A 20,873-nucleotide genomic window follows, 5' to 3' on the forward strand; every position below is an offset into this window, starting at 1 on the left:
CGGACTAGACGATCTGCTCAGGTCCCTTCCGACCCTACAAACTATGAAACTATGTGATTCACAACATAAACTCAGGAGATTTCAAATCAGAATCCATAGTGTGAAAACCATCCAGACCTGTTGTGCTCTGAGCTCTTTACAACAGAAGAACAGCTCTATTATCTTCCTGTGGTCAGGAAGTGAGTGAAAGCTAAGAGTGGGCATTTTTTGAGGGGTGACTTGAGTCTAACAAGGTTGTTAGTTCCCAGAATTTCTCATGCATGATGACAGAGATAGGTTGGTATTATCCTGAAAAGACCATATAGGGCCTTTGGAAAAGACAGTCAAATACGTACTGTTATGGAAACCCAAACTTAGTCTCATCTTTCCCACCAAGCCTTTTGGATAAGTCACAATATAAATCTACAATAATAAATCTGATCATGTATGGCCCCCACTTGCTGGAGAATCCAGACAATTCTCTGGGGACCTCGTATGACCCATGTTCACAGCTTGGGTCTCTCTGCCCCTCCACTGGTGGGTGGGAAAGAGAGATGTAGGACTAACACATTTCTCTTACTTGGTTACAACTCCATTGCCCCACTTTTTGTACTTGAGAGAGATCTGAGTTGGTCTAATAAAAGACACTGGATTTACCCAAAGAACTCTGCTTGCCTATGGCCTTAGATCAACACAGCTACAACTTACACCCCTAAACACACTGGCATGCATTCCAAGAACAAGCTATAGTGTAAAGGGCTGTGTGACTCTTCTTGGCTAGAAACAGATGATCAGTTTATCCCAGGACAAAGCCTTCTACCCTGGAACCCTACAAGCTCCTTGTTCCACTTCAAGTACATGTGAAATACCTGAACGTAAGGTAGAAGGGAGTAGAATCAAAGCTAATTCAGGGTAATTTTCATTAAAGCTGCCTGTGTAGTGTTCAATTTTTTTGGCCCCAGAGGCCAGAAGAGTGGCATGGGGCTGATCTGTGGGACAGATTGGAAACAAGTGCCCTGTACTGCCCTCTCCCACTAGGATTGTGTCCTGGGGCCCTGGCACTGTGTAATCCCACCTCCAAGTGCTGGGATTGGGTCCTGGGAACCTGGTGCTGCCCCTGCCTGGCCTTGTGCTCTGGGACTGGGATACAGTACACAAGGACCACCCAGCTATAAAGCGAGGGAAGTAGCTACGGAGTTAATGCTTGGAAAGGTGTAAGTGCACTAGAGCCAGACTCTGTGCAGCTGTCATTTGGGCGTGTAGCAGGGCCCATAGACCTACAGGGCCTGGGACTTCCCCTGGGTCTGAAGACTTGGCAGTAGGGGAGTGGTGATGCCACCAAATTTCCAGACCTGTGAAGAGCCCCATGGGCAGAATGACAGTGCTGCAGGCTAGATCTGGCCTGCAGGATGGAGGTTGATAACTGGTATAAGCAGTTATCCTGGCCTGTTTAATCAAAACCTGGGACAAATGGCCCTGGATTAAACTGGTTGCGTGGGCTCAGATAAAACATAGTCTTATGCTTGCTTGGCAAGGGAAACACTGTGATCACTAAGGTGGTCTTCCTAGTCGCACCTGGGGAAGACTGCTCTCCTGGCACGGGTATAGTACTGTACCTGCCAAGGTAATGTATAGTAAACCTCCCACTTAGCTTTGGAGCAGGAAGGTCTTGGCCTTATACCCACTTTATGGAAAGGGGAGATTCATCCCTAGCTTCCTCCTGGGGCCTTATGGCTGAGGGCAAGCAAAACTCAGGGGCATCCAAACCCCAAGCCTCCAAGCTCGGGCCTGCAAGTAGGATACCACCAAAAGTTCTGGAAACATCTGAAGCCCAAGATGGGGGTAGAGGATGTTTGCCGGTAGCAGGGCTACTTGTGGTTCTGGACCGACTCACGGATTTGGAATTTGTTTTGGCCAATTTGGCTTGGAATACAGAAAATTTAAATAAAAAGCAAAACAATTCGGTTCTCTAGTTTTAGGCCTTTTGTCCCGATTTTAACCTGGATCAATCAGAACTGCCCGAGACGCCCCATCTGCATCCTGATGAGGAGTGGGGGGCAGGAAGAGGCTGCAGTGAACATAGGCAGGTCACTGATCTCAGACAGCAGACTCTGGATCTGCAGCCCTGTAGGTCTATGGGCCCTGCTACACGCCCAAATGACAGCTGCACAGGGTCTGGCTCTAGCGCACTTACACCTTTCCAAGCATTAACTCCGTAGCTACTTCCCTCGCTTTATAGCCGGGCGGTCCTTTTGTGGCGCGCTAATTCCTTTGCGCACGTGGCCGCTCGAAACGTGCTGCGCGGTCCCCCAGCGAACCGCATGAGAACCCTCTTGCACGTTGGCTGCGTGACTCCCCAGTGACCCAGTTGCACGGGCCGCCGCCCTAAACGCACGGCGCGATCCCCCAGTGACAGTGGTTTTGCACGTGGGCCGCCCCCTGTATTTCCGGCGCAAGGCACCAGTCAGCTGCGCAACGTACGTAAGGCTGATCAGGGGCCTACACAAACTCCTCCTGCAGTGAAATCACTGAGCGGGCCGACAAAACGCGGGGGTGGGAGGGGCCAGCACTGCCTGGGCTTTAAATGGCCGCTCGGCAAGCACAGCGCCAGGCGCCTCCCAGCCAGGTAAGTGAGCAGGCAGGCTTCAGCGCTGTCGCGGGGCGGGGCGAGAAAAGAAGAACGCGGGAGGGTTACGTCATAGCCAGTGGCCGTTGCTCACCCTCGAAATAGAACGTCAGCTCCCCTTGCCCCCCGCCCCACTTCCACTATGGAATCGCCCCCCCGCCTTACCTCTGCCGGCCGCACCGCGAAGCCGAACAGAACCTGCTCGTAGCAGCCGCTCACCAACTCCATTGGCCTCGTGGGGTCCTTCCGCCCGCCCCGTCTCAGGGGCTGCCCGCCGCGCTGCCTGAGCCGGGGAGCTCCCCCCTTCCCCCGTCGCCTCGTACGAAGAACTGCTCCACCCCTTCCCCGGCGGAGGAGGGAGGGGAGGTGCTTTTCTCGCTCGATTTGGGTGGGGTGACAGGCGTGGGCGGGACAGTCCGGGCGCGAGGTCCTGGGCGGGGGCGGAAGCAGAATCCTCACTGCTCTTCGACTGCGACGCGGCGGACGCAGGACGTTAGTGCTGGGAGCGGGCCGGGGGTGCGGGCCGGGGAGGGCAGCGGCGCGCGCTACTGCCCTGCTACCGCCCCTCGCGCGGGGGAAGGCGGTTGGGCCCCGGCCCGTGAGGAGGGGGGGAGGGGAATCCATCTCCCAAAAGGTCGATCGCCGTTGGGGGGGAGGGGCGGAATGCCCCCCCGGGCAACCGCCACCCTTAGGATTCCAGCCGGCCCCGAGCGGTGCGGGGGGGGGCCTGGTCCTGCCCTGGACTCGGGGCCGCGGTGCGGGCCCAGCTGCAGGCGTGCTCGCGGCCTAGCCGCGCGGGCGCCGCCAGCTTCCGGGCCTGAACCCCTAACGGCGGCTGCCGCCCCCGCCCCTACAAAATGTGCACCACAGGCATCCCCTACGGGCGCACATGTGTGTAGCGGCAACCCAAGTTCCTGTTGCTGACTTGGCAAATTTGGCTGGTCTCCATTTATTGCGTGGTTCACCGATGAATTGTGCCACGATGGCTTTGTACATGTGACTGGCCCACATGTACTGCACAGTTCACCAGTGAATTCAAAACTTGTAGCAGGGTTCTGAGCTGTGCTCAGCTTTGCTGTGGCTGCACAAAGGCTTGAAGTTCTCGTCCTGGATCTTTCTGAAGATTGAAGTTTTAACCACCAAGTGGTAAATGGTTTCTGCAGCGATGAAGGGGGCTTTTATTAGGCAACATTCTAACTTTTGAAAATGCATTTGAATTGTAGTGAACAGATCCAGTGACAAGAGTCAAGCTCAGAGGATAGAAGTACCTGAACTGCTGTAGTCTAGAAGCCTGTGATCACTTCAAACAAGACCTCACTGCACCCCTTTATTCTGATACTTGCAATTTTTCTGCAGTCAAACTCATTTTTATTGTGCAGCATCTTGCGTTGAATGCGCACATAGTGGTAAGTCCAAAAATGGATAGTAGTATGTAAATGAGAGAAGCCTTAAAGCAATGATTCTCAACCAGGGTGCTTTGATCCTTTCAAGGTGCTGTGTATTGCTGTGCTAATTCACAAGATAAACCAAGAGACTTCACACGGGAATCCATAATGTTAAAAACATTCTAACCTGCTGTGTCTTCCTAAATTCTTTGCAACAGATTGCTGTATTCTTCAATAATTGAAGAAAAGGAATGGAAAACTAAGCTGGCATTTTAGGTGGGAGGCCTGAATCTAAGAAGGGGTAATTTGATTTTGAAAAGATTGAGAACCTTTGCCTTAAAGTCAAAGAAATAAAATTTTATAATGAATTAAGTGGAAATCTTGACAGCTTCCCACTAAATGGCAAAATTGGTACCAGAATTAACCTTATAAAGCATAATTTTTTTTAAATCTATGCATTAGTTACTAATTCCCCTTAACTCTGAGTAATCGCAGGGATTTAAAAAATAAAAACAAAACCTACTTTTTTTTTTTTTTTTTTAAATCTAAAAATTAATTCCAAATGGACACTTCCATGATTAAAATGAAATGCCACTAATATATATATCCTGGCTTTCTTCATCCCAAATCCACTATATATGTATATGAGTATGGATTTGGAGTTAAGAAAACCAGGATCTCTGGTAATTGGCAGAGTACTCTCATGGATCTCATTGTTAAAAATTAATTGCTTCTATGGGATAGTATATGGACTGATGTATTGCCCTGACTTCAAACTTGTAATGATTTTTTCAGGATCAACATCTACGTATGTGAATTTATTTGAGGAATCCCAATGAACTGCTAACCTTCTTCATAAACTTACTATTGTTTAAAGACTTGCCTGTTGTTATAAAAGTAACTTGAATGAGGGGAGGGCATGGAATGAAGGAGGGGTATGGATTTGGAATGAAGTAGATACTCCTGGAAAACTCTGAATGATCATATTCTGATGTAAAGATACTTTTGTCCTGTTTAACTTAGCCCACTTTTAGAGAAATATTAACGAATAATTCCATCTATAATGCTGTATAGAATTTTTTTTTGTTTTTGGTGATTAATAGTTCCTTCCAAGACTGAGGCCACTGTTGTACTATGTATTTTGCTTTCTGAATCCACTTCAGAATAACGTGTTACAATCTTTCTTATGTGGAACTATGCAAGGATTTAAATTTAATCAACTGGGTATTTATTACAGGAGGGAGAACATTGAACAAAAAAATCACTTGCAGTAGAGCAATAGGGAGCACTGTAGGGGGAAAATGATATTTGCAATGACTTGCTCTTATCCTCCCAGTGTTTTACTAGTTGGATAACAGAAAATAAATTACCAAATGAATAACTCGTTTCTAATCTTCTTTTAGAAACTGAAACGAACAGGTGAGAGTTGAGTGAGGAAGGGTACAACTAGCTGTACAAAGTCAAGTACTTTTGTTTGCTGATGTAGTGCACAATAGAGAAACCAAAATTTCAGAAATTCTACATAGTGGTTTAAGTTGCATGTCACAAGGAGTGTGGAAATTGCATGCTTCAGTGACAGGAGGAGGAACATAAGAATATACATACTGACATATTGGGTCATGCCAGAGGTCTACCTAGCACAGTGTCTTGTCTCTGGCAGTGGTAAGTAGTAGTTGTTTCAGAGAGAATATCAGAAATCAGGCATGTGGGGGGGGGGGGGGAAAGAGTTCTACCTTCCCGGTTAACATCAGAGAGATGTAGGGATGTCCAGAACCTGAGGTTATGTGCCTGACTGCTAATGTTTCATAGTCCCTGATGGACAAAGCCTTTTGAAACGTTTCTTGTCCATCCTTTAATTCTGTTTATGCCATTGGCTTCTAGAATGTCTAATGGGAAAGAGTTCAACATGTTTAATTATGTATTGTACAAAAGTAATGTTTCTTGCTTTTAAATGTGCCTCCTGACAATTTCATTGGGTAGCCTAGTTCTTGTATTCTGAGACACGGCAAATAATTGTTCCCTGTTCACTTTCATTTCCATACCGCTCGGAATGAGCAAGATCTATAAAATCCTAAGTTTCTCTTCCAGCCTGAAGAATTGCACCCATTTTAGATTCTTCTCTGATAAAATCCATTTCATACCCCTCATCTTTGTAATATTTTTAACATTACTATATTGTTTTTGAGCAGATCTCCACATGGTATTCAGGATGTGGACACACTGTAGACTTTAATGGCATGATCAGAGTTTCTTGTTGTGTTTTGTTTTTTTTAATATTGGTACAATATGCAAAATTCAAACAGACAAATATATTTTTAAATAATTAGGGAAGGGATTCAAACAAAAAGGACCCTCAGTGACTCAAAGATGCTTCCTGAATGATAATGGCTCATTTGGGAGGTAATGGCACTCCCCCATGTGCTTGATCTACCACTTTGCCTACTCAGTTTTATGATAACTCTCTAATTCAGTGGTCTCCGAAGTGGGGTGTGCAAGACAATCCATTGGGGTGCAGGAAGAAAATATTAGAACTTATAGAAATAGAAATATACTTATATTGGGGATGCATGCTCAGTTTTTACTGATAAGGGTGTGCGAATATAAATGTATGTATATTGAGGGTGCATGCTCAGATTTTTTTTTTTTTAACTGATAGGGTTACGCAATCAAAAAAGTTTAGAGACCGCTGCTCTAAATCATCACATTCAACTTTGTATTTGACTAGCTGTAACTTTTTTACCATCTGGATACTTTGCCATCTTGGGATCTACTCCTTTTTCAAGCTTACTTGTGAATGTTGAACAGCACAGATCCTGTGGTTTCCCACAAGGAAGAAGTAGCTAGAGGTGTAGAAGGGCAGGAACTTCTCTGCTTTAGTTTCTTTTGCCCTATTGAGCATTTCTACTCAATTTACCCCTTAACACTTTATTTTATTGATGGGTTACGTATACCAGCAGCTTTTAATTTTGCCCCCAAAAAGAACTGGAAATATCCAAAACATATCTAGTTCTGTACTGGCTTCACTGCAGGGAAAAAAATATTATTTCTTAAATGTTAAATGAAGGATCTTGCCCTTCTCACCTCAGGAAGAGAAATTGCAATTGGATGCGAGATGAGGAGGTGCTGTGTAAAGCAATAAGGCAGTTGGAGACTATAGACAAATTTCCCAACACCCCAAATAGGATGAAGAAAGAAACAAAGATAACTAGTGTTCTTGGTAAATAAAAAGTGTGGCTATTTTACATCATGTTTATGTCAGTGTCATAATATGATCTGCAAGGGTTCAGTAACTGCACAACCATAAGCATATTGAGGTGAGACTTCTGCAAAGATGAGTCTGAACATGGAATCTTTCTAAATTTTTCCCCGAGTTAAATCTCTTGAATCGGATCCAAGGCAATGGAACAAGTTCACAGCTGTGTAGCAACAAGTATTTTAGTTCAAGATTAGTTTATTTTCATAGAAACTTCTTCCCCTTCTCTTTTTCTTACTTTAAATAGAGGATCAGAACCAGTTGTGAGACAGCACACCAGCTTACCTTTTGTCGAGACAACTTCACCTTTTGTGAAGACAACTTTTTGAACCCTGGCGAACCAGGTAAGATCATTTGGTGAGAACAAGTCCAGGTTCACAGGTTCTCGGTGCTGAAGAGGGATACAGAGCCATCCCAGAATCCCTGGCAAATGTAAAACTAAAATAGTTTGTCTGAATGGGTTTCTCTGAGTGCTTCAGGTAATCTGCTAACTGATTGCTCACCTCTGCTCTGGAAACCTGATCTTGATAACTGAAACAGGTTGAGGGACGTGGCACAAAGCTTTTTCATCCCTATTACTTGTGAGTTCTTCTGGAAGGGCTTGATTGTAATGCTCCACAAATGAGATGCACTGGAGGCAGATTATTAATGCCTACTGAAGTGGAATTTATTGAGAAATACCAGCTGTACTTGAGCCCCAAAGACAAGAACCCTCATTCTTATTGAGGTGAGGGATGTGACCTTTAATTTGGCTGTTGTCTCCCTCCTCTTCCTAGTTGTCATCCCACCTCCTCCTCTTCCTTCTCTTTGAGTGAGGCAGTCCTTCCTGTTTCTTCCTGACCTGTGCATCTGGGTCTGAGTTCCCTTTGGCTCCAAGCTAGTGTCTGTTCCTGGTCTGCTTTCCCCTTGCATTCTATCTATTACTTTCTCTCTCACACGCACACACTCTTGGTTCCTGGCTTGGGAGAGTGCCTGACAACTAATAGTGAGGAGAGGCACCTTACAGCAGAGGTGAAGAGTTCCAAGGTGAGGGAAGGCAGGGCCAATTGAGGCTCACTCTAGGTGAAAGTGATGATTTGGATCAATCTCCTTCACCAGAAAAATTCTTCTACAGAGTCTCCTAGCAAGTCCCAAAGATTACTTAGTTGCAATCCAGTCCTTAAAATGATCAGCAGGACTGGCTAGCACCTAAGGGCTAACTGCAACTTTTTTTAATTCCAAGAAGAAGCTGTCAATCCTTTAGCCAGCTTGACAAGTCAGGGGAATATGGCTGTTCATACAATCCTTTGGCTCTGTTATTTTTGCCAGGCGTTTTCAGAGGCTGCTTTCCCTCATGGGAGGCGGAGGGAGAAATGGGACCCCAGGCTTCTTTCAAGGGCAAGGTGAATATGGGGAAATCACCTGTGGTGATGGGGAGTGGGAGGGAGGAATTTAAATGAGACTAACTACTATGAAGCTGCTTTTTTTTTCCCCCCCCAACAGGACCTTATGGGAAAACACAAGAGCGAGTGTCTACCGGCCTATAGTTGGTGGAGAGGACCCCAGAAGAAGCGGAAGAAAAAGAAATCTAAGTCTGCTAGAGTTGAATATGTCAGTAGTCCTGGCAGGTAAAACATTGTGAAATAGGCAGAATTGGCTTTTGTCCATAACAACCAATCTAAATTAAAACTAGTGATTGGAGTACTTTGTGATCCTTAATGGAGGATGTGAGTGCCAAATATTTATTCTGGATATTATGTAAGAGTAATAACTCTTTGCAACAAGACTTCATTACAATTTTCTTCTATTTTTGCTGAGAAGCAGGTAACAACATGTGTTCTGTGGAAACTAACTGGGTTGGATAGCTATTTATATGGCACTTTGAAGTACAAATGGTTTATGGATCTATTTGTTACTGGGGTTTTTATGACTTGCCTTATTTCCTGGTACTGACATGTATAGCAAAACTTAAAATTAAAGTTGAAGAGACTTGATGCATTGTTTTTAAAATTATTTCAGTGCACTACACTGAGTGTCATGTAATGTGTCATGCTAGAGAAAATGGTTATTGTCTAATGTTGTTTTGATTTTTCTGTTGCTAATGAAGTCTGCAAAAATTTAATTGTTTTTCTTTTTAGACCAGATTATTCAATATTTGTAGGAGAGCTAACTCCTGAAGTGGATGACTTCCAGCTGTATGACTATTTTCTGAAGAGGTACCCTTCATGCATTGACTGCAAAATAGCCACAGATCTGTTGGGATACTCCAGGTAATATCTATACAGAATCAGAATGCTGATAGAAGTGATGTTGACTGTTTTAAAAGCTCTAAAACTTTTATATATGTCATTTCTGCATTTGTTTTTTCAATAGTTGGTAGAAGGCAGACAAATTAGAATCTTAATATAAAGATCTTCTAGCATTACTTTCTATTGCTATTTCAATTCTGTCTGGATTTGACATTTGTATATGGGTAGATTCTGACTCTACTATAGGCATATTTTTAAAAAAGGGAGGATGGCTCTGCATTGTGGTTGGTACTCTTCTGTTCAATGCATGGCAGCTGCCCTATTGTATAGTAAGCTCTAGTGCTGATGACCAAGTATTACCCACATTTTACAACAGAAGATGAACATGAGACCTCAAAAATGAGGAGGAGATTGAGATCCACAAACTTCAACTAGGAGCAGATATGATCTAAAGGAAGTTCTGACTTGACTTGACTTGTCACCTAGTGACCTTAGTGTTATGCCCCCATTTCCCTGTTCAGCCCATATACTTCATTTGACAAGAAATACAAGCTACTGAGAGAGTGAACTTGTCTCTTCCCTCCTTTTTAAATACTGTAAATTGAAGTCCTGGTTCACACTAGTTAAGAACATAGCAAATCTTTTGCCATGCATATACATGGAATTTGACTAGATAAAGAATGAATCAGAGCAATTCATTCTTTAGTTGAAAACCAGCATAAACTTTCGTTTAATCCATCTGTAATCATAGTCACTTCTGATAGAAGTCTGTTCTGACAAAGTGTGTACAGACAGTATGTATAATACACGTCAAAACACAAGGGTGGTGGACAAATACGTAACCTAAAAGTAGAATGACTACAGTCTTTAAATAAGAGCACTTGTCCTGCAAGGAAAATGTTCAGCTAATCAGCTGTAGTATATTGTGGCTGATGAATTACTAAAATCTTTGTTTTGGAATTTGCAGAGGATATGCCTTTGTCAGGTTTGGTGAACAAGGTGATCAGATGAGAGCTCTGCAAGACTGCCAAAATGCAGCAGGTCTAGGGGGAAAACGAATCCGACTGAGTATAGGAATTTCTAAAAGGTAATGAATTGATCTTGTATTCGTACAGGAATGAAAGATGCCATTAGATATTCATAGCTCTACTTTATCAGTGCCTATTACTGCAAAGATTGTCTTTTCACCTTTCATGACAGTATGACACTGGGTCTAGTTTGGTTTTTGGTTTGTTGTTTTTGTGTGGTGTATGATACCGCTCATTCTTAATCTGCATTTTGGTAATTCTGAGCCTTAGTGAGGGTGTGGAGTCAAATTTTTCATAAGTATTTAGGTAAGTGTATATCTGATGTCAGTAAGATTGTTCAGATTAGTACATCTTTTTTCATTGGGGTTGCTCATAGTAGCAAAAAAGAGAAGTGTTTTCTGATGAAATTTAGCACATTTTATTTTTACAGCAGTGTGAAATGGAGGAAAAATCAGAAAAAACATAATGGTGTAAAAGGTAAAAACAAACCAATATACTGAGTACAAAAAAAATTTCTAGCTTCTGGCACAGTCCCCTTTTAATCTGGAGTTTTGGAGGCAGAAACGGGACCCTCCAAAGAGAAGTTTGGTACTCACTTTTTTTTTTTATGGTAAAAGTTTGAATTGAAGGAACAACTAATAAAACACTTTTGAAGCAGCCGTCGTGTTCTATGAGCAAGTGGGTGTAGGATTCTTTGAATATCAAGTTACTATGCTGTGAAGTCAACTACAGGGGTGGGGGGAGACATGATCTTTATTTCTTTTGTTTATCCTAAGATTTTTTTTTTTTCTTTTGCTTTCCATTCCTGTTTTAATATTAGTATGGAATACACTAAACAATCCCTTTCATCAGACCTTAGAAATACTACTGCTTCCCCTTTCTGTGGGGAGAGGGTGCGGGGTAGAAAGATCTAAACTAGTCTGGTAAGAGTTGGGTTTTTGTTTTTTGTTTTTGTTTTTTTTTTAACTTTGGCTTATGAACACAAATGTTCATGCAGGTTTTAAAGCTTTTGTGTATTTTGTCCTACACCCCAAACAGGATCATTCAGAGTGGTCATTTCCAGTCTGCTCTGGACATGTCTGTGCCCATTCTGCCCACCTGCCCCTTTTTTTTTTTTTTTATTTGGTAAAATTGACTCTTTTTGTCTTGTATAAAATATGAGCAATAATAACTTGGCTTCTGTTTCTTTTCACTTATTGTAAAAATCGTAAAGCAATAATGTGATTTTTGTATTTGTGTTGATCCTTAGAAATATGAATTGCTATCTCGTTTCAGTGATGGTGTTGTTGACTTCAGGGTCTTAAATTTTGGAGGATCTCACTCTCTCTCAGATGCATCTGTCTTGTGAACAATTTAAAATGTTGGCTTGACCTAGAAACTTCTGCTTTTTACTTTGGGAAACCACTTGCGCTTGCTAGATTTAGGGCCTGATTTTGGCAATAAGCTTGTCTTTACCTATGCAGAGACCCATAAAGGCAAACTGGATCCCGCAAGTGTGAGTGGGATACATAACCTTTTGCAGTTGGCTGTGGAATTCGGGCCTAAATATAGTTACCTGTTTTTATCTCCTCTCCACCCCCAGCAATTATGCACTCAAGTCCACTGGCTTTTTAGAGCAGTGGTTCTCAATCAGGGTGCTGGGGCACTCTTGGGTACACTTGAGATCCTTTCTGAAGGGTGCCACAGGAAGTATGAGGAGATAACAGATAAAGGCAGGCTTGTGACATCTTCCACCGCGGCCCCCCCCCAACACACGCACGCACACAGACACCCTCCTCCCAGTCTGGCTCCTCTATACTATAATAAATTAGTTTGTGAAATAGTTAATGGAGGGGTGTGTCGAGTCTAAAAGGTTGAGGGGGAAAAATTGGTCTAGTGTATATTAATACAGTGTCCAATTAACTAAAAATTATTGCCTAACATCTTACTTGAAAGATCATGTGCACTTTTTCTGCCATTTTTAAAGGGCTGAGGCTGAAGCTGCTTCAAAAGAAATCTTTCCATTCTCATAATGGCTTGCTACGAGTTGAGTATAATGTCACAAGGAGTATGGAGTCCAGCTGCTGGACTCCTAACCAGTCTTGTCTGTACAGTTTGTTTTTTTGTTTGTTTTTTTTTAAGTGGAAGGGAACTTTTAGTTTTGTGGTTCTGTGGTACAGAGAAATTGGAATTTCCCTCTCTTAAAAGTTGTGGGCAGTGTCGTCTACTCCTTAAAACTATGGGATGTGTATTTACTACTGGAATAAGAATATTTAGCAATTAGCCAAGTGAAATAAAGGACTAATTGAGAGAGTGGGTGAAGCATCTGTGCTTGCATATTCAGTAAGTACTAATCAGCCAGTCTTTAGCAGAGCACAAAAAGATTTGGCTGCAAAAGCTGTACTTATTTTGACCCTAAAATTTGCTTTGTTGGAAATAAGTGCTATGGGTTTGGATTTAATCCAGGAAAGTTATTGGTATTGGCAGAGGTGAGAGCATTTGCTTGTGTATAAATACGAAGTACTGTGCTGTCTTGTCTTGTCTTGTGCTCAGTTTTTTCAATGAAATGTTCGTCTTCAAAACTTGACATGCAGAAACGAACTGCCTAAAATCAGTTTTGCAGCCAGCTTGTCTCAATTTTCTCTCTTAATGTTTTAGACTGAAAGCAGAATTCCAGCGGTACCAGTCTTATAACTACAACGATTATTACCAGGACTATCAAAACTACTACTCGCAATGGGGTTATGATCCTTACCCTGACTACAACTATAGCTATTCCTCCTATGACAACATGCATCATGTTGCAGACACTGCTATGAGTGACCAAGTTATGACTCCAGCTCAATTTGAGGTATTGATATTTACTGAACTTGCATCTCGAAGAGAACTTACCAAAATGAAGGAGTTAGTTATTATGTAATTTAAACCAAGCAGACTTGGACCCAGTTTTCTCTCTGAAGTTTTAAAGTTGAAGTCATGCTTAAAGTTGGACCTAGATTTTGAGTCTGCTACTCTCTCAAGTACTGTAAGCCTCCTGGGGTTTTTTAAATGTTTACCATGTGTGTTGCATCTTGGTTCTGATAGCTATATATGCATATATTTTTATCTTCATCATTCAGTTCCATAATACCCCTACTTTAATTGCTTTTATTTTGTCATATTAATCAGATGACTTCTTCTGAAATGTCTGGTTTTTTTTTAAGAAGGTAATAGATTTAGATGTTGAGACAAGAACTCTTTAAAATACTGATGTCCTCCTTTCAGTCATGTTCATGAACACATTGAGTCCTTTTTTTTTTTTTTTAAATATATATGAAATTTCTCTGAAGAGCATAGTTTCTCTCTAGAAGTGGAAAAGCTTTGTCTCTAACCTGAATATGCTTTTGTTTGTTGTATTAGGAGCCTGCAGCAGTGGCTGAAATCAATGATGATCTGATAACCGAAGGTAATGCTAATGCTGTTCTACTTATCAACTGAATTTGGTTCTAATGTCCTTTGGCATCTTCAAGTTCTTAAACCAGAGTGGTGCTAGTTCACTATGAAGAAAGTTTAGGACATTGGCACAATGTAAGAACTCAAAGTAGGAGACTTGTTTACACAGGTTTTTGATGCTGCCTGACTTGTTTAAATCTGAGGCAACATTTTCTAACCATTTATAAATGAATAGATCAAGAGACTTTTTATAAAATTAAGAGCCCCCCCCCCCCAAATGAATTCACAAAGTGAAGATTACTTTGCTAGTAGGGTTATACAAGTATATTTTTTGAGTTTATGCACAAAGTACTCTGCCCTGAAGTGTCCCTTGGGACCACTTCTGCTGATTTGGCCTACAGCTGCCTTTTGTGCAGCCGTGTGTCTTTCTGCCAATTGGTGGGGTGGGGTATCCCTCAACCAATCAGCAACAAGGGGGTGGGGACAGGAGGCTTACCATGAAAAAACTAATAAAAAGGCTGGGTGCCAAAAATAGTCCACTATATTTTAACTTCCCCTCCAGGTGCTTAAGTAGATTCCTAGTTATGTTTTAGGTATTTGGCAAACAAACTGGTTCAAACGTTTCAGTGTTTCATGACTATGACTAGATGTGTGATGCATTAAGTTGTTTTCTTTTTGTTTGTTTTTTAAATTGGAACCAACAAGTATGACCACTTACCAGGCTAACTTTTGCAGATCCACAGCTTTTCCTGGATGTTGATGAAATGAACAAACAATTTATGGAAAGAAGTGAAGAACTGTACGATGCACTCATGAATTGTCACTGGCAACCTCTGGATGTCACCTGTGAAATCCCTTTTGCTTTCTAAGTGTCTTTATATAGCATGATCGTTATGACCGAGGTGCTAAAACTACATTTCTTCTATGTTTTACTTTAGACCATAAGTTTTTAAAGCACAATGATAGGTTGTATTTTCTGTTTGTTTTGTTTTTTGCTATGCTTTGGACAGCCTTTGTAACTTTTGTTCACCACCATACTCTATGAAGCATCTTGAAATCATGTAAATATTCTAGAAATGTAAAGAGTTAATTAGGGTCTAAAGGATAGACTTGCTTGTGTAAATAAAATCTTGTTTCTGCAAACCTGCCAGTACAATTGCACTCATTCACTTGTGTGGAGTACCTGCTGTCTTCTGGCTTTACAAAATCCAAATGGTAGTTTTAATTCCATAATAATCTGCCTTCCGTTCTGGGGTAGCTTCTTCTATTGAATGACTGGAGCTTGTGGATGCTAGGTTTCATGTCAAGGAAATAAATGTGAATATACTGTGCAAACTCTGTTTCCATTGGTAACAAATGCCTTTTGACATAGAGGTTGTACCTTTCTGTCTCTGGAGCTCTCAGTTGAACATGGAGCACTTGTTCTCGTGATTTGTCTTGCAAACTGCTGATGGTGACTTTCTGAAAGAGCAGTTGTATAGAAGCTTGCTGCACTACATTTAAAACAAAGTAGCTTTACACTTGGGGTACATAGAACAACTAATTGGAGCTTGGCAGTTGAAATCTATTTAATGTATTCTATTCAACTTCAAAGTCCTTGAAACCTTATCTTTGTGGCAGGAGGGTGGTTTTCCCCTCTCCCGCCAGCTTCTCTGTCACTTATCCTGGTTGCTGGATACTACAATATTCATTGATCCAGACTTTTAAGAAAAAGGAAAAAAACTAGTTCCTGCATCTGATTTACTGAGTCAGGTCTTGAAAGGGTTTAAAGATCAGTGTGGCTTTTGATTTTATTCATGTCAATCAAAGCTCTAAAACTTTTACTTCTCTAACTGGGGACAGACAGCTGTTATGGTAACTTAATGTAGGTTTTGGGATTTATATTTTGTGGACCTTGCAATAGCAAGCAAACAAGCTGATTGCATAATCCTAGAAGGGGTTCACATTTCCCTCCCGCTATTTTTAAGCAGCAGGAGTCTACAGCATTCACTCTCAGAACTGCTTCAAAATGGATAAGATCAATTAACAGTACAAGCTGCAAGTAAGGATTTGCCACAGGAACCCAATACTTGTGTCCTAGACTTGCCTTGTCTCCACCTTCCCCTCCCCACCCCCCAGTCTGCTCCCCTACTGCTTATTGCTTTTCTGGTTATTGACAAGAAACTTCCTTTTATTTCTGTCTTTGCTTTGTGCCTCCCTGCTTGAGGATGTTGTTCCAGCCCTATCACTGATGCATGATAGAAAGGGATTGGAGAGCTGCTTTCAAATGACCCCAGGGGTATGTCCATTGTTTCTGTGGAGTGTACCAGCTGTGACTGCATAAATTTGCATCTGTTCCAATGCTGATCCCAAACCTATCTGTCTTGAGCTGTGGTTAATGCCTTACAGACTCCACATCTCTTAAGTGGGCCTTGGTTTTTTTTTTGTTTGTTTTTTTTTTTTAACAATCCTGCACCAACTGTCTACTTGGTTTCACTTTTTACCCATTGGAAGTCTATTTTAGCTTGTCAAGGGTATTTTAGTAATATTATATTAGAATAATTAACTTTTATTTTGTACTACCAGGTGCTACCTGTACCCATCAACTGTTGGCTTCTTCTCTCCTTGTTACGCATTTCATCTTTCAATTTCAGATTTTTTTGCCCAAAGAAAATAGCAGTTTATACTATATTTTTAAACAAACATTTCCTACAGTGGGAAAGGGAACTGGATGAAAAGAGTAAATGGGTACTTGAGCTTTTTTCTCTAAGGGTAGCTAAGATCTTAGCTGGAAGAAAATTTGCGTGTCTTCTTGCACTTCTTGATGTACATGGACAAAAATCCTGGGTTAGATCTTCAGCTGGTATAAATCTACCTCATTCCATTGTCTTCAGTCTTTGACCCTTGTTTGTCACCTTAAGGAATAACTTCCTGTGCAGACATTCTGGAATAAGTAGTGTGTAAGAGCAATAGCTATTGTAGAATAACTCCTGGTATGGACGCTTAGTCTGATATGGGAGTACTTTTTCCCAACTTACTCTAAATTTGGAAAAAGGCACTCACTTCAGAATAAGGCTGCACATACCAAGAGCTAATCCACTTTTTTTTTTTTTTTTCCCTTCCCTCACCACTACCTCCTCCCTTGCTGCTGTGTATCCTTAACACCCAGACAGAATCTCTCCCTGTGCCTGACCTGTGGAGTTTATGCATCCAAGCTTGAAACATTACTTTCCTTTACTCGGAAACAGTGAGGCGCTATGCTGCTCCGTAATAGGGCTGTGCAACACTTTGGGTAGTGATTTTAGATTCGGCGCAACTTTTTTTTCTCTCTTCAGTGCCCAAATCTCTGAATCCAAATTTTGAATCGGGACCAATTAAAAGGTCCAAATCAACTCAAAGCTCTCCCCACTACCCCAAGCTGCATGCGGAACTCTGTCTGCAACAAACCCCTAACCCCTGCCCACCCAAGCTTCCAGCCCTCTAAACAACCTACCTTGGACTCACTGGCTCCTGCAGTGGCTTCACCACTAATGGGGGCTTGTGGAAGAGCCCCACACAGTGAGGGGGGGCAGCAGGGATTGCCCCCTGACAGGAAAGCAGGGTGAGTTGATTGGTTGGTTGTCTTTTAAAGGGCCAGGAACTGTGGCAGGCAGGGCAGCTGTGGAGGGACTAGGAGAGTGGCCAGTGGTGGGAGTGGGGGCTCACAACAGAGGGCTCCCCTCCCCCCAAATGGAGCATGGGCCAGTAGAGATTGACCCCTGCCTGGCAGCACTTGGTGGGTGCCAGGCTTTTTTTTCCCCAAAGAGCCAGGGGCTGGGTGGGGCAGCCACTGAGAGCGGGTGGAGAATGGGGCCTGTGTGATTCAGAGATTTGGCTGATTTGGCACCAGCCAAATTGATTCAGGACAGTGATTCAGATCACCAAATGGAATTGCTGCCCCCTGAATCTGCCAAATCTGAAGCGAATACTAGCCTTCTTGGTATACTAAAGGGAGGTTTTAGGAAAAACTTCTAGTTTTCTTGCAAAAAAAAAAAAAAAGCTGGAGGGAGAACTTTCAATTATAGTTTCTGCTTGAACTCAGTCTTTCATTTAAAAAAACAAAACCCACCAGCCTCTGATCTGAGCAATCAAATCACCACTATCCTTGGTGCTGCTTTCCCCTGGAATTGTCCCTGAGGCCCCTTACCATCCACAAACAAATTGGGGATGGGGAAAACAAAAGGAGTGAGAGAGAAATCTGCTAAGGCCTCTGCATGTGTAACCTAAGGTTAGTGCATGCCAGTCGGGGGGGGGAGGAGTGCACTGGTACACTTGTACCCTGACTTGATTTCTAGTCCATCCAAAGTTCAAAGTCAGCATTTCTATTCAGGCAGCAGTGAGGGAGTCCATTGACTTAATGGCTCATCAGGATTTGCTCAATTCCTTCTAAACTTTCCATTCAAATGGTCTTTAATGGTTCCTTTCCTCCAGCTCTCTCTTCTGCCATGCTGCTATTAGCTGCTCTTAGTCGCATAGCTCCTATTTCAGAGTCCTGCAGTGGTTTTCAGGTGTAGGAACACAAAATCAAGTGAACATTAGCTCAGGTGTAGAGATTAACTTTCAGTGAAGCACTTGGAGGAACTGTCTAGATTAGAAGTTAGTAACATTTTTGGGTGTTGTGCCAAAAACACCTACAACCTTGACTTGTAAGATGTGAGTATGCCAGAGGCAGACAGCAGTGCTGGGAGGAGCCTGATCCTTGTTGTGGTAATACAGGCCTAGCCCCTTCTCTGTCATCTGCCCTGAGGCCCAAGTGCACACCTGCTGCTAGCAACAAGCTGGGCCTAGGCTCCATGGATCCCAGTGCAGTTGTTTACAGACTCCTGGCTGTCTGCCACAGCAGGTCCCTGTTATTGTGGAGCCTGGGCTGCTTGCAGCAGATCGCAGGGAGGCTGCAAAAAGCTGAACTGAGGTCATTGGAGCCCTGGTCTGGCTCACTGCCAGTGGTGGGTGCATGCACTTCAGGGTGGGCAGCAGGGAAGCAGCTGGGGCTGCACTGCCACGACAAGGATTGGGCCCCTTGTGCCTCCCCTGCTGTCTGCCCCTAGGCACGCGTGCCAAGCAAAATGCCTTCACATGTCATGGTCTGGCATGTGCTGTGCCTAGATGCTCAAGGTGGCTTCGTTTTGTTTTAGGGATCTGAAAGAGAGACATGACTCTAACTATAATGATTCCAAGATGAACAAAACAACATTGGGTTATTTTTTGCCTAGTTAGTTGTTGTAATTGAGTAAATTTGTGCACGTTCCAGTAATGTGTTTTTGCTCTTTTTCTTTTTTGGCTTCAGTCTTAACTTGAATACTAGAGCTTTAGGCTACTATCTATCAAAAGAGCTTCTAGCTGCTTTTTCTCTGGACAAAACTGTGTGTTGTGATGATGCACCGTATCATCTGCACCTCCCCTTTTCAGAATCCTAGGTCCACCCATTGCTGTTGCCCAATGCAGAAATCAGGCCCAGGAAAGAGCTTTTCAGGTTGCCTTTAAAGTGTGTGTGTGTGTGTGTGTGTGTGTGTGTGTGTGTGTGTAAGACTACCATCACCCCTGGTTTAAAATTTTATACATATATATAATGACTACTCTCAACCCTGACACAACACAGACCTAACACCTGAACCTGCTGCAGGCCAGGGGAGTTTCTCAGCATGAGAGAAACAAAAGCTCTCTTCATAAAGGGTATAAACATATATAGAGCCTTTTGTTTCCCTCATGCTGAAGAACTCCACTGTCTTGCAGCAGGTTGTAGGTGTGAGGTTCATGTTATGTCAGGGTTGAGGGCAAGTCTTTTGAAGGGTTTGAATTGCAGGGGAGCTGGGGGTGGAGGGAGGTTGAGTCCCCTCTTAAGAGCTGAGAGCCCTCCTGTAAGATTTGAAAATCATAACTGGGAGGGGGTGTCAAAATTTTACAGATTCACAGAAGTTTAGGCTGGAAGGGATCTTATGAGATCATTGGGTCCAGCTCTCCTGCTCTGGGCAGGAAAGACTGCTGAGGTCAAATAACCCCAGCAAGGTGTGCATCTGGTGTCCTTTTGAAGATCTCCAGGGTAGATTTTAGGGGATTTTATTAGGCATTGTGATGGGCAACCCAACTTTTTGTTGCAGACTGTCCCCCCAGAGTCAAAGTGTAATTCAAACCCTGGTCTTTCATAGGGGTTGGTCTGTCAAGGGCTGATCCTGCTTCAGGCAGGGAGTTGACTAGACCTCTGGAGGCTGCTTCCAGCCCCACTTCTCTATGACTCTGTGAGGCTCCTCTGAGGCAGTGTTGCTAGGTCTGAAATATTAAATTACTGAAATTATTATATTTTCTGCAAAATGATTGGACACTGAAAAAACCGTATGCAAATAATTATGTGAATCAGCCTCATTTACTTTCTATTGCTCCCTGTAACCCTCTAGTGAGTGAGAACTGCGGCATCCACGTTGAAGCATCTCTTCAATTCAAGCCAAGCTTTTAGGAGAAAGTGCTGATAGCAAATCCGGAATTTGGTTAAGACCGTCTTGTGAGTGACTTGGGGGTTTTTTGGCATGTGCTGCACTAATGAGCTGCCCGGAGAATGATCGCCCATTTTGACTGCTTTTAGTATTATCCATCTACTAGGGGTATATTGTGCAAGGGTTGAACTTGCGCCAGAAAGGCGATCATTACGGTAATTAAGCCCAGTGAATCACGGAGTTGGGGGCTTGAGGGCGGGGCTACGCCACAGCCTTGATCTGGCGCTGCCACCTTCCTTCCCTCCCTCCCTCTTTCCGCTCTGCTCTGTCCTGCCGCCCCCCCACTCGCGCAGAAACTACCCTTCCCAGGAGGCCTCGGGGCGGAGCGCGAGGGCTGCCGGGTAAGGCGCCCAGTGGGATGACGCAAAGGGTAGGGCGCGGGGTAGTGACGATCCGCTGCCCGGGCGGGCGCTCGCGTGGTTGGCTGCTGGGCCGGACGGGGGAGGGTGGGGGGGGG

The 20,873-nt window shown here is 43.3% G+C and overlaps 2 protein-coding genes across 3 annotated transcripts in view; one reads left to right on the forward strand and one right to left on the reverse strand.

Moving 5' to 3' along the window:
- The window catches only part of PAK1IP1 (PAK1 interacting protein 1), a 16,844-nt gene extending 13,947 nt beyond the window's left edge, over window positions 1-2,897 (reverse strand). Inside the window, exon 1 of the mRNA XM_019543482.1 lies at window positions 2,771-2,897. Coding sequence (XP_019399027.1) covers window positions 2,771-2,833 — 63 coding nt within the window. The 5' untranslated portion in view covers window positions 2,834-2,897. The remainder of the gene's footprint in view (window positions 1-2,770) is intronic.
- A 99-nt stretch (window positions 2,898-2,996) lies between these two features.
- LOC109315680 (tRNA selenocysteine 1-associated protein 1-like) lies at window positions 2,997-15,071 on the forward strand. 2 transcript variants are annotated; one of them, XM_019543492.1, is made up of 10 exons: window positions 2,998-3,097; window positions 3,829-4,011; window positions 7,491-7,587; window positions 8,552-8,625; window positions 8,726-8,850; window positions 9,361-9,492; window positions 10,439-10,558; window positions 13,137-13,329; window positions 13,878-13,923; window positions 14,646-15,071. In XM_019543492.1, exons 4-10 carry the CDS (start codon window positions 8,596-8,598, stop codon window positions 14,777-14,779), a joined length of 780 nt encoding a protein of 259 aa, XP_019399037.1. In that variant the 5' UTR covers window positions 2,998-3,097; window positions 3,829-4,011; window positions 7,491-7,587; window positions 8,552-8,595; the 3' UTR covers window positions 14,780-15,071. The 2 variants fall into 2 exon arrangements, with proteins under 2 accessions (XP_019399045.1, XP_019399037.1); XM_019543500.1 differs by lacking the exon at window positions 8,552-8,625 and having other exon boundaries at window positions 2,997-3,097.
- The last annotated feature ends 5,802 nt before the right edge of the window (window positions 15,072-20,873 follow it).

The sequence above is a fragment of the Crocodylus porosus genome, unplaced genomic scaffold (genome assembly GCF_001723895.1).
Source record: "Crocodylus porosus isolate Cpor-Errol unplaced genomic scaffold, CroPor_comp1, whole genome shotgun sequence".
NCBI classification, from domain to species: Eukaryota; Metazoa; Chordata; order Crocodylia; family Crocodylidae; genus Crocodylus; species Crocodylus porosus.